Below are 12,726 nucleotides of genomic sequence, written 5' to 3' on the forward strand. Positions count from 1 at the left end.
CTAGGATTAAAATGGAGAGGAGATGGAAGAAAATGAAGTTCTCTTAACATTGATTGTTATTTAAGCTTACAAATTCAGGTTGTTGAAGCATTAAGAGCTTCAAATTTGGTTGTTCATGGTTGTTGGAAAATTGATGGCGGTGGTACAACCGTAAATAAAAGAAGAAGATGAGGATATGAATGTAATAAACATTTTCGCAAGAAATTCAAATAAATCAGAAATAATGGCATTTTTGTGAATACAATGGATGGACAAGAATTTAATAGAGAAAAAGTGGCAAATGTTGGAGAGAGAATAAGAGGGGTCTAACATTGCAATTGACTCAAGTTTGTAGTCTAGTTTTGCAAGTGTCCCAAAATTTTATCATAAAATCTAAAATATTTTTCCAAAGAATATAAATTATATATATATATATATATCATTTTTTTTTTCAAATCCAAGTAATTCCAAAGAAATACTAAATTCTTCTATTTATACCAATTTAAAAGAGTACTTATCTTTTAGTCCCAAAGATTGTCAAGCAAGATCTGAAACGAAGATGAAGTCCATGAACAAAATCATTTGTCGAACAATTTGCTCAGTCCATACCAAGTCCTTCGCTTCAAAATAATAAGAAACGTTTATTAAATACCAAATCATTGGTAATTGGAACGATAAATATAAATAATCAATTAATAATTGATGCAACGATTTATACATGGCATGGCGCCTGGCAAAGCAGTAAAACATCAACGAGTTTATCAATCACATAATAATCTTCGGCTTAAGAGAACTAACCGAACTAAAGGATAAAGCATGACAATATATATTGACTAAACAAATTGAGTCAAACAATATGGCATAATTACGAAAAAACATTAGCACATGATCCAATCAAAACGAAGGTATCATCTATCAATAACTACTAACTAGCAGATGACGACCTTAAAACTAAATTAAGCATGAACCTTATTTATAAACATGTGTCGATTGAAAACAATATAGAATAATAAGATACATATGAGCCAATCGATTATAATGAACGAGGTTACTTATCTCGATTGAAAACAGAGATAGAAGGATCGGAGATTGGAATACGGAGATGGCGTTGTTGGTGTTTGCTCGGTCGATCAGAATTATTATTATTATTATTTTTTTTAAACGGCGAAGACGTTGAGATCGGAGACACCATCTACGAAGAACATGGGCGATATTAGGTGAGTTTTTTTTTTCTTTTTTCAAAAACGGCTATAGGGTTAGAGCGTGGTGATAACGTGTTATAAACAAGAGGTTTAGGGAATTGTTCTCTTGTATTATTCATCTGTCTCATAGGATATATAACATATATATAGTGATACAACATTAGGATTTAGGGTTTACACTTATGGGCCGATAATGAGCACCCACATAATAATAAAACAATGTATTCATAACAATAGTCATATTTAGGCCTCGGCAAAATACCCGACCCAAAATACCCGTATTGGAACCGAACCGAAAAACCTCGGTTCGGATCGGATATGGATCTTCCACATTATACTAATTGGATCTTGATTGTAAATACTTATGGGTATCGGTTCGGATGGGGTAATACCCGATACCCAATTAGTACCCATATATATTAACTATATCTAAACCTATGTACATATCTACGTATCCCCCCATTAAAATCGAAATTGAGATTGCGAAGAATCGTGTGTTGATCAGTTCCTCTCCACTTCCTATATCTGCAGGATATTTTTTTTTCCTTAATAAATTTTGTAATTCACAATCTCTCAACCTGGATTCTCTAAATTTCTTTTTTTCATCTCCCGTCTCTTCGCTTTTTGAGTTGTCTAAGACTCATTCAAAGGTAATTTCTTTTGTTATATTCTTTTTTGTCAATCTTGAGTATTAACATTCATCTCTCCGATTAACATTCATGTTTTTGTTATTAACTTTTAGAATTTGATGGTGAAGTTAAGTGAAGCTATAATCATCTTCGGATATAAGGTAATTAAGTCCCACAACTTAACTAGGAACTTAATTACCATTGGATCGAGTATATATCACTAATTTAACTAGTAAAAATCTGATTCTTCTTTCAAACAGAGAAACGGTGAAGACGTCTTTGATATGGTGAATCTTTCATTTGATTCTTGATGTTTATTTTCAATTTTCTCAATACCTACTTCTAGTTCTAGCTTTCATAAGACTTTTGAATTTGATTTTGGATGTTACTACTCTACTAGTTGTTTATGTTTTGGATTATTCTTGTGGATTATGTTTTCTCTTGCTTGTATATATAGTAGGGGTATTTTAAGTATATATGGGTAATTTGGTTCTAAACAGGTGAAAAATACTAGATCAAATTGAAAAATACTTATACCGAATCGAACCCAGAAAATACTGGGTATATTTCGTTATTCCAAGAAAATATCTGAACTGACCCGAACCCAAAAAACCCGAACCGAACCCAAACCGAAATTTCTATAATACCTATATGATTCTATAAATTATAAACTCGAAATACCCGAAACCCGAATTACCCGAACCGAACCCGAACTAACTGATACTCATAATGCCCAGGACTAGTCATATTATTGATTATATTTCAATATTCTAGACAGAAACGTACATTTATTTAATATTTTATAACCATGTAAACTATGAGTTATTGCATAACAAGTATTAGTTTTAACAAAAAAAAGAAAAACTGTTGTGCTTGCAAGCCTATGACTATGTCAACGCCTGTATAAATTTTATTTTTGATACCTTTTGGATTTTTTTGGATTACTCAAATCTATCTTCTCTAATTTACAGGTCTCGCATTAAAGTAGAAGAGGCCGAAGAGAAAAAACAGATATACTCTTGTGTTACACCCAAAAAAAAAAATACTCTTGTGGTGTTCTGTTCTTGTTTCAGATCTATGGCAAGCCAACTTTGAATTGAATCTCAGCTATAGATCTTTCGTAAAATTATTAATTTAATCTTTTAAGCAGATACCAATACACTTAATTAATAGGGTTTGCTCGTTTGGTTGACGCATACAACCAAACGAACAAGCCCATCATATCATTTTATATAGAGCCGTAATAGTTAGCTAAGAGGCATAGGTATAGGATCATTAACACAACAACATTCGTGTCGAAAACAAGTGCCGTAATCAGAGCCTGATCTTTTACAAAAACTATCGCAGGGTGTTAAACCTTTCGGAGAATTACACAAAGTAAACCCGAAGCATTTGTTTTTGCTAAGCTTTGTTCCATAACCTACATATACAACACACTAACAATAATTTATGGATAACCCAATTAACGAAAAATAGTGAAATCATCATATCATGTACATAACTACAAAATGATCCGGTATAAAAACAGTAAACACTTACCCGAACTCCCGACATATGCAGGAAGACAATGGACAAAAGATATGACGAAGAAAATAATAAAACAAAATGCTACTAAATTTTTTTGTAGTGATGGCCATTTTAACGATATTATGCCAAACTTTTTCTCTTAATGAGTGATTCTTCTTCTACCAAGACTGATTATTGTTATATATATATATATATATGAGAGAGCGATTACGAACACACAAATATGGTAAGTGTTTTTATTTCCTGGCCAAAGATGTAAAATTATACAATCTTTTTACCATAAAATGACGTGGAAGAATATTAGAAAGTGATTAGAATACACTAAGAATAAATGATAGAAACGGAAAAGAGATATGATGCCATATATAAAAGATATTGTTTGTCTCAATTTATTTGATTTTTTATTTTAATCTTCTAGACAAACCGTACATTTATTAACATTTTATGACCATTCAAACTATGTATATATACTATTTGTTTTATTTGTTAAAATTAATATTTTTTATGCATCAAATCATTATTTCTATACATTTGTGCTTTTAACTGAAAAAAGTCTTCAAAATCCAAAAAAAGAAAAAGAATTCTTAGAAAGCCTTGAGGTACGTAACGTAGAGGACTTCTTTGGTGCAGAAAACGAACCAGCAGCAGTTAAGTAGGAGGAACACTTGTGCTTGCAAGTTGCAAGCCTATGACTACGTTATAATTTAAGGTTTGTATATTCTTTTTGCTTTCTTTCAAAACGTTTTGGTTTGGTTGTTAATCTATTTTCCCTAATTTACAGGTCTCGTATTTAAGTAGAAGAGGCAGAAGAGAAAAAAATTACTGATTTATCTTTTTAAGCAGAGATACCATCATTTGATAATATAGTTTCATCTTATATAGAGCTGTACTAATTAGCTAGGAAGTATATGTATAATATCAACGCAGCAACATTTTTCTCCAATACAAATGCCATAACTAAATTTTGCTATTTTACAAAAATCATCGCAGGATTTTAAACTTAACAAATCACAAAGATGGAGGCATATGTTTTTCTTAAGCTCTAGTCCGTAACCTACATATAAAGTACACTAACAATGATTAATCAATAATCCAATTAACAACATATAGTGAGATCATCATCATCATATTCATAATTACAAAATGATCAGGTATAACCGTATAAATAATAGTAAAAAATTACCCGGACTTCTGGCAGGTGTAGGAAGACAGTGGACAAAAGATATGAAGAGGAGGATAGTAAAACAAAATGCTACTAAGGTTTTTATAGTGATGGTCATTCTAATGATATTCTCCCAAACTTTTTATAATAACGAGTGTTTTTTTTATTTAACAAGACTGATTATTATTGTAATATAGATTAAGATCACAAAAATATGGTATTTGTCTCTTTTTTTTTCTGGTCAAAGATGCAAAAATATCCTACAATTTTTAAAAATTTATTTCCCTATAAATTATATTGTATATATAATTATAATTAAGTTGATGAAGGTTTAATGTGGAAGCCTCCTTGGTCCATTGGTTGACTAAGGGTTTTTTTTTAAATTGTAGGAGTTTTCAATGTCATTACTGTAGAAAACGAATCAGCAGTAGTTGAAAGGAACAGTTGCGCTTGCAAAGCCTATGACTATGTCAAGATTTGTATTTGTTTTATTTATTTTTTGCTTCCTTTTGAATTATTTTGGATTTGGTACGGTTGTAGTTCAGAAGAGAAAAACATATATACTCTCGTAGTGTTCTGTTTTTGTTTTAGATCTACAAAGAACGTGTAAGACATATCTTGTAAGTTCTTGAAAATCTATAGCAAACTTTGATATTGTACTCAACTACGAGTATAGTTTATTAAAAAAAATTTAAACAGATACCAATACATTTGATCATATAGTTTCATCTTCTACAGAACCGTACTAGTTAGCTAGTCTAGGAGGTAGACTTATAACATCAATACAACAACATTTGCGGTCAATACACATGCCGTAACTATAGCCTATTATTTTACAATAAGCATTGCAGTCCGTTAAACCAGTCGGGAATAAGCATATAGTATACTTTTCGAAGCATCTTTTTCTCTCTTCCTGTATTCCAATGCCTACATATACAACAAATAATTAATCAGTAACAATAATTAATCAATAACCCAATTAACAACAAATAGTGAAATCATCATCATCATGTTCATAATTACAAAATTATTAGGTATAAATAACAGTAAACAATTACTCGGATTTTCGGCAGGTGTAGGAAAACAGTGGACTAAAGATATCATTAGGAGAATAATATAAAAAAATGCTACCAAAGTTCTTTCAGTGATGGCCATTTTAATGATTTTCTCCTAAACCTTTTCTTCTAGTGAGTGTTTCTTCTTTACCGAGACTGATTATTATTGAATATATAGATTAAGAACACAAAAATATGGTAAGTGATTTTTTTCCTGGTCAAAGATGCAAAATCATACAATCTTTTTATTTTAATTCCCTTCTATATATAATTAAAATTAAATGTAATGAAGATTTAATGTGGAAGTAAATCCTTTAGAAGATTCATCCACTAGATCATTTTTGTAGATGTAAACAGGCAAATCAAAACGTATTGGGTTTTGATTCTCTTTTTAACGTAAAACATATCCTCTAGTCACCTTGTGCCAGCCTTGTAGAATCATTGCACATACTTGTAAAATCCTGCACAGTTTTGCAACGCCTAAAAAAGTCTTTTAGAAATTTTAAGTTATCTTGAAAAACAAGCTCCACCCTGATAAATAAAATCTCACTGGCTGCAACTTTGACTTTTGGTATTCTCTGCATTCTTATTTATTGTAAACCTACCTAGATTTAAGTCATTTCAAATCTCTGACAACCTGATCCATTCCTGAGACCTAACCATTCACCCAACACCTCTCAAATCTGACCACTTCTACACAAATTTTCTAGTCTATCTTCATACTCATTTGAATCTTCGACATAACTTGTTGACCCTACAACCCTCTTACATAAAGATTCACTTCTGAAGACGTCCCTTAGTAAATATGTGACTATCTTCAACCAATTTCTAACTTTCTAATACCAGCATACAGACTTTCAACAACCAGTCCAAACAAGATACCATCTTGACATTCTAATACCAGTCCAAAAAAGATACCATCTTGTGTTCTTCCTTAACTGAAATAGTTTTAAGTATATAGAAGCTTCAAAACAGAACATCACATGAACCTTGTGACCACAGCGGAAACTAAATTCCTATTTCATAGTTTGAGCCTTTTGGATGATGCTTTGATTCCCTTTTCACATCCATCTCCTAATCACCTTAACACATGTATACATGAACCTGAATAAGACACTGTAGATAACACTCCATCTTAAACCAACCCCATAGCCGATTTAACCTTCGAGTCTTCTACAACAGTCTCTAGATCCTCCTTGTATGCTTACAGCGTCATGCCTGAGTCTTTAAAATCCCGAAACTGGCTCTAATACCACTTATTGAGCATCACATATCTCGATTTCACCTTGTTGTGAACCGCAAACCACAACTCTGCCCCTAATCCTTGCTTACTTCACAGATCAACTTGCATAACATAAACATAACACAGAGATTTTACAAGTTCTCCTCTATGTGAGGGTATATCTCGTGTGGGAAGCATCTCCCACAAACATCCACTATCAATAACTCAAGGTTTACATAATGTTTAATATACAAAGCTTAAAGAACAAATACAAAGAAACAAGAAGAAGAAAACATAAAGTATCTAGCTTTTCTTCTTCCTCTCTTTCTTTGTGTGGCACCCCGGTTTTAGAGACATGCAAAGAGGCTTAAAAGAATTGGTTTGGCCACCTATATCACCGAAGTGCACTTAGATTTTCGATCAAAGGTCTTGAGAGAACTCCAATATTAAGCGTGTTTGAGCTGGAGTAGTTTCAGGATATGTGACTTTCTGGAAACTGATAGTCAAAACTGTGTGAGTGAGGACAAAACACAGGAAAGAGCATGTGGTGATTTGTAGGGAAGATAAACAAATCTTTAAAGTCTCTCGTAAGTAGCAAACTAGCCGTCGGATATGAATGGGCCCACGGGCTGAGAGTAGACGTGGGACCCAGTAAGCAAGGAGAGCCCTTGGGCCAGAAATGGACATGAGGCCCATTAAGCAAGGTGACGGTCAGGGCGTTACAAATGGTATTAGAGCCAAACCTGACGAGTGTAGAGTCGAGTGGGCTCACACCGTCAGGGGTGACAGATTTGGTGTGCAACGAGGATGTTGCAATTTGTTAGTGGGGCTATATTGTGACACCCCGGTTTCTGGGACATTCGAAGAGGTTTTAAAGAATTGGTTTGACCACCTATGTCACCAAAGTGCACTTATCTTTTCGATCGAAGGTCCTGAGAGAACTACAGAGTTATATGTGATTGAGCTAGACTAGTTTCAGGAGAGATGGCCTTTCAAGAAGTGATTGTCAGAATTGTGCGAGTTAAGACAAAACACAGGGAAAGATCATGTGGTGATTTGTAGAGATGGTAAAAAGGTATTTAAATCCTCCCAGACGTAGCAAACAGACCGTCATATATGGGTGGGTCCATGTGGTGAGAGTGAATGTGGGGTCCACTAAGCGAGGTTGGCCCATGGACCGGGAGTGGATATGGGCTCACTACGCAAGGTGTCGGTCGGAGCTCTACATTGTGTATAATCCTGAAATACCTCAGAACCCCAAAAAAGCAGCTTTACATTTGTCTCTCATCAGAGTGTCCTTCAGACACCTTAAACCTAGACTAGGTTATGTCGGGCTCTCAGCCCTTCAGCCCTAGTCGAGCTTTTGCTTCTTTACACATGGTTTTGCGCACAACTGCATGCTCCCTATTCGACGTATTGCGAATGCTCTCTACACTACAGTGTGTGCCTCTACATTTACCTTGCACAGCGTCCTACAGTTGCCACCAACATACAACCAGCTTCTTCTGTGCGTGCATTACAGCATTCGACATGGCCTTCTTCAACCCTAGCTTCCCTTATATAGTAAAACCATAGAGTTTATGTTGGTTTATGTAACGCCCTGACCGCCATTTCTTAGTGGACCCCATGTCCAACCCAGTCCATGGGCCTCATGTCCTCTCACTAGGCCCGTAATCCCATCCATATCCGACGGTCGGTTTGCTACGTCCGGGTGGTTTTAAAGACTTGTTATCTTCCCTACAAATCACCACATGATCTTTCCTTGTGTTTTGTCCTCACTTACACAGTTCCGACAGTCACTTCCCGGAAGGTCACCCATCCTAAGACTACTCCAGCATAAGCACACTTAACTGTGGAGTTCTCTCAGTACCATTGACCAAAAAGATAAGTGGACTTTGGTGGCCAAATCAATTCTTTTAAACCTATCCGCAAGTCTCTGAAACCGAGGTGTCACAATTCACCCCCACTAACGGATCGCAACGTCCTCGTTGCGCACCAAGACCGTCACCCCCAATGGTGTGAGCCCACTCGACTCCACACGCGTCAGGGTTCAGCTCTGATACCACTTGTAACGCCCCGACCGCTACCTCTTAGTGGGCCCCATGTCTAATCTCAGTCCATGGGCCCACTTTTCTCAATGGGTCTCATGTCCTCTCACTAGGCCCGTGAGCCTATCCATATCCGACGGTCGGTTTGCTACGTCCGGGAGGCTATAAAGACTTGTTACTGTCCCTACAAATTACTACATGATCCGACAGTCACTTCCCGGAAGGTCACCCATCCTAAAACTACTCCAACATAAGCACGCTTAACTGTGGAGTTCTCTCACGACCCTTGACCGAAAAGATAAGTGCACTTTTTGACATAGGTAGTCAAATTAATTCTTTTAAACATTTCTGCAAGTCTCTGAAACCGGGGTGTCACAATTCACCCCCACTAACAGATCACAACGTCCTCGTTGCGCACCAAGACCATCATCCCCAACGGTGTGAGTCCACTCGACTCCACACTCGTCTGGGTTCGTCTCTGATACCACATGTAACGCCCCGACCGCCACCTCTTAGTGGGCCCCATGTCCAATCCCAGTCCATAGGCCCACCTTCTTTAATGGGCCTCACGTCCTCTCACTAGGCATGTGAGCCTATCCATATCTGACGGCTGGTTTGCTAAGTCCAAGAGGCTTTGACTTGTTACCTTCCCTACAAATCACCACATGATCTTTTCCTGTGTTTGTCCTCACTCACACAATTCCGACAGTCACTTCCCAGAAGGTCACCCATCCTAAGACTACTCTAGCATAAGCACGCTTAACTGTGGAGTTCTCTCAGGACCATTGACTGAAAAGATAAGTGCACTTTGGTGGCCAAATTAATTCTTTTAAACCTCTCTGCAAGTCTCTAAAACCGCGGTGTCACAGTTTACCTAGCAGACTACACAACTCGAATAATTTATGGTCGGCTACACACATCAATATAGGTCCAGTTCATAATTCATACCAGATAAGCCCATATGAAGCAAACAAATACAACAAACACCAACACATGGTCAGAAACATGATCATTCCACGGATAACAAAAACAAAACAAAAAATCAATAATGTTGAGAATCACAAACCCCAATTCACCTTTGTAGTGAACCGCATACCGCGATTCTGCCCCTACTCCTTGTCTACTTCACAGATCAATATGCATAACATAAACATAACACAGAGATTTAATGAGTTCCCCTCATGTAGAGGATACATCTCGTGTGGGAACCTTCTCCCACAAACATCCACTATCAATCACTCAAGGTTTACACAAATGTTTCATATACAAGCTTAGAGAACTAACAACTACAAAGAAACTTGAAGAAGAAAACACATAATAGATCTAGTTTTTCTTCTTCCCCTCTCTTTGTCTCTGGTTCAGCTCTCCCTCCATGTATAACCCTGAAACACCTCCAGGATCCCAAAGAAACAACTCCACATTTGTCTCTCATAAGAATGTTCTCAAAACACCTTAAACCAGGTTATGTCCAGCTCTTGGAGATTCTACATTTTCAAGATTTCGAACTACAAGAAGCTCCAATTGAGATGGAACAAAAGCTGACACACCATTCATCTCAGTCAGAAACAGAGACCAATGAAACTTCACACGCTCTCAACTCGCCTTAAAAATATGAGACGATAACACAAACTTTCTCCTTTTGTTAGGAAACTCAAAATAATTAATCTATCCCCACAATAAACTAATATTAATCGATCTAACCTAAGAAAAATTCATATAGAAGTGCTTTAGTGGTTTTCTTCTTCTATCTCATACTCTCTCTTCATAATATAAAATGTTTTAGAATTTTTCTTTGTTTCATAATATAACATGTTTTTAATTTTTTAGACATCTTTTAGATTACTTTTATATTTTTTTTATTATTTCTTTTATGCCGTGTTCTTTATGATTAATTGAACTTTTTAAAAGTGGTCATTTTTTAATATGCGTGATTTCACTCAAAACATCTTATATTTTAAAACAAAGGGAGTATTATTTAGATTTTACAATTTTATGTGCAAATTCAACTTACACTCTTTAGCTTTGGTAATCACTAATATTCTGCAGTATTTCTTACTATTACTATCGGTTGAATTGTTTATATTAGGTATAAATTTATGTTTTCAATATAGAAAACAACAAAATTGTGTAAGATAGTTTCTTAAATCTCGTGGACATCTAATAAATTGAAACTGAGGGTGTAATTTACCAAACCATTCAATCATCTCATCTCATGCACAAATAAGAATACCAAAAGAAAAATATCAGAGAATACCAAAAAAATCTCATGCACAAACAAAGTAAATATGAATTAGAGTTTTCTTAAGATAATATTAACCTTAATCAAACAAATGTGTATAAGTTTCAGAAATTTAAAATATGATGTTGTTGATCAAGAACAGAAAACATTATGGAACATTGCTATTTGTGTTAAAAAAAAAAAAAAAAATAGAACATTGCTATTTAATTAATTAAAACATCTATATTGTGTATATGTGTCCGTATTATACTATACATAAAAGCTCATGTATCTTTACATCAAACTCCATCAAATCTAAAAACAAAAACAAAAAGAACATCACTGGAGATGGATGATGGATCTCTCATCGGACAAAACCCCTGAAGTTTCGTTTTTGCGGTCAACTTTAGTCAAACTCCGATCAGAATCAAACCAAAAAGGGTTTTTTTCATTCATAGATCCTAGTCATCTCCTTTGTAACAAAAGCTTCTCATCTTCTCTGGATCATAAGGAAGCTTCTAGAGTAGGAGCATCGGATCCTTTCATGATTCTGAGCCTTTTACAAGAAGAAGAGAACATCTCCCATGGAACATCACCGACCAACATCCAATCTCCATCTTTGTCCTCGTATGTTGGTACAAATCCAGATCCTTTGTATCCTTCTCTCTCAGAGTATTCACCAACGGTGAACTTGAACATGTTCTCTAACGCCTTGAGAAGCTCGGGGTAGTTTTCGTATGTCTTGAGATCGATCTTGCGGAGGTATGGAGCTCCGTCCATACTCACTTTAACATAACTCACACTGTTGTTCTTACGGTAAGATCTAACCGGTGGCCATCCAACGATTTGAGTTCTGTAAATTGAGGAAAGAAAGATTGAGTAAAACTATTCAAGAGCCAATAAATTTGAAAGAAATCGATTTGGAAAACTCAGATCTCTCTACTTACTTCGTAGGAGGTGTAGATTCTTCTTCATCACGAGTTTCCTCAAATTGACGCTTGTTGTTGCTTTTAACGCAAGAAACCTCTTGTTCTTCTTTGGTTTCCTCTGTTCTTCCTGGTAATCCAAGACATAGCTCCGTGTCTTTAAGGTTAAGCTCGTTGACTTTCTTCTCGTACGCCATTTCTTTTGGATCAATATCAATCTTTGTGTTTTCCTTCTTGTGTGTGTTCTTGTATTCTTTGTTGTTCTTCTTCTTCCTTGTTCTTGTTCTTGTTCTTGTTCTTGTTCTTGTTGGTGAGTTTGGTTGATGAGTTTAGAGGAAAAGGGGAGAGAGATATATATAAAGGAGCATCGAATTTAGGGTTAAAGGAAGAGAGAGAAGTGTTGTCGGGAGGAAGAAAGGCAAGAAAGAGGCAAGGGGACAGAAGTGGGACAACGAAGGCTAAGGCCGCCCATGTGGACACGACTCTTTTGTTTAATTTATAAATTCCACATTTCCCTCCGCCAACTTTGTTTACGTTACATCTTAGCCGTCCATCTCTCTTCTCTTTCTTTTGATCAAAGGATGTATAAATAATCATAACCAAGAATGAATTATTAAAAATGAACGAAATGATGAAAATTCTATCGGCCGACCCGGAATAAAAGCAAGCAGAGAAAAATAAAATAAAACAGAAACATGTGTACTATTATAACATTTTATTTACTGATTATTAAAGTGGTTTTCATTTTTTTCTTTTTC

At 35.5% G+C, this 12,726-nt stretch overlaps 1 protein-coding gene and 2 long non-coding RNA genes across 3 annotated transcripts; all 3 read right to left on the reverse strand.

The window, feature by feature from the left end:
• Positions 1-4,148: 4,148 nt before the first annotated feature.
• Positions 4,149-4,652, reverse strand: LOC147950435 (uncharacterized). The gene is made up of 2 exons (XR_015556522.1): positions 4,521-4,652; positions 4,149-4,391 (listed from the first exon to the last, which is right to left on the reverse strand). It is a non-coding gene; the product is annotated as an uncharacterized LOC147950435 (long non-coding RNA).
• A 501-nt stretch (positions 4,653-5,153) lies between these two features.
• LOC147950436 (uncharacterized) lies at positions 5,154-5,704 on the reverse strand. The gene is made up of 2 exons (XR_015596319.1): positions 5,558-5,704; positions 5,154-5,426 (listed from the first exon to the last, which is right to left on the reverse strand). It is a non-coding gene; the product is annotated as an uncharacterized LOC147950436 (long non-coding RNA).
• A 5,546-nt stretch (positions 5,705-11,250) lies between these two features.
• LOC147950437 (auxin-responsive protein IAA2-like) lies at positions 11,251-12,438 on the reverse strand. Its single transcript, XM_087463108.1, has 2 exons — positions 11,990-12,438; positions 11,251-11,895 (listed from the first exon to the last, which is right to left on the reverse strand). Exons 1-2 carry the CDS (start codon positions 12,163-12,165, stop codon positions 11,547-11,549), a joined length of 525 nt encoding a protein of 174 aa, XP_087319234.1. The 5' UTR covers positions 12,166-12,438; the 3' UTR covers positions 11,251-11,546.
• Positions 12,439-12,726: the final 288 nt, after the last annotated feature.

The sequence above is a fragment of the Camelina sativa genome, chromosome 1 (assembly GCF_030686135.1).
Source record: "Camelina sativa cultivar CO46 ecotype springtype chromosome 1, ASM3068613v1".
In the NCBI taxonomy this organism is placed as follows: Eukaryota; Viridiplantae; Streptophyta; class Magnoliopsida; order Brassicales; family Brassicaceae; genus Camelina; species Camelina sativa.

What these genes read in the sequence shown, in the direction of transcription:
- LOC147950437 (XM_087463108.1), bottom strand. Translation starts at nt 12,165, where the DNA reads ATGGCGTACGAGAAGAAAGTCAACGAGCTTAACCTTAAAGACACGGAG. An exon ending in GAATCTACACCTCCTACGAA is followed by an intron (nt 11,896 to 11,989) that starts GTAAGTAGAGAG and finishes CTCAATTTACAG; the next exon opens with AACTCAAATCGTTGGATGGC.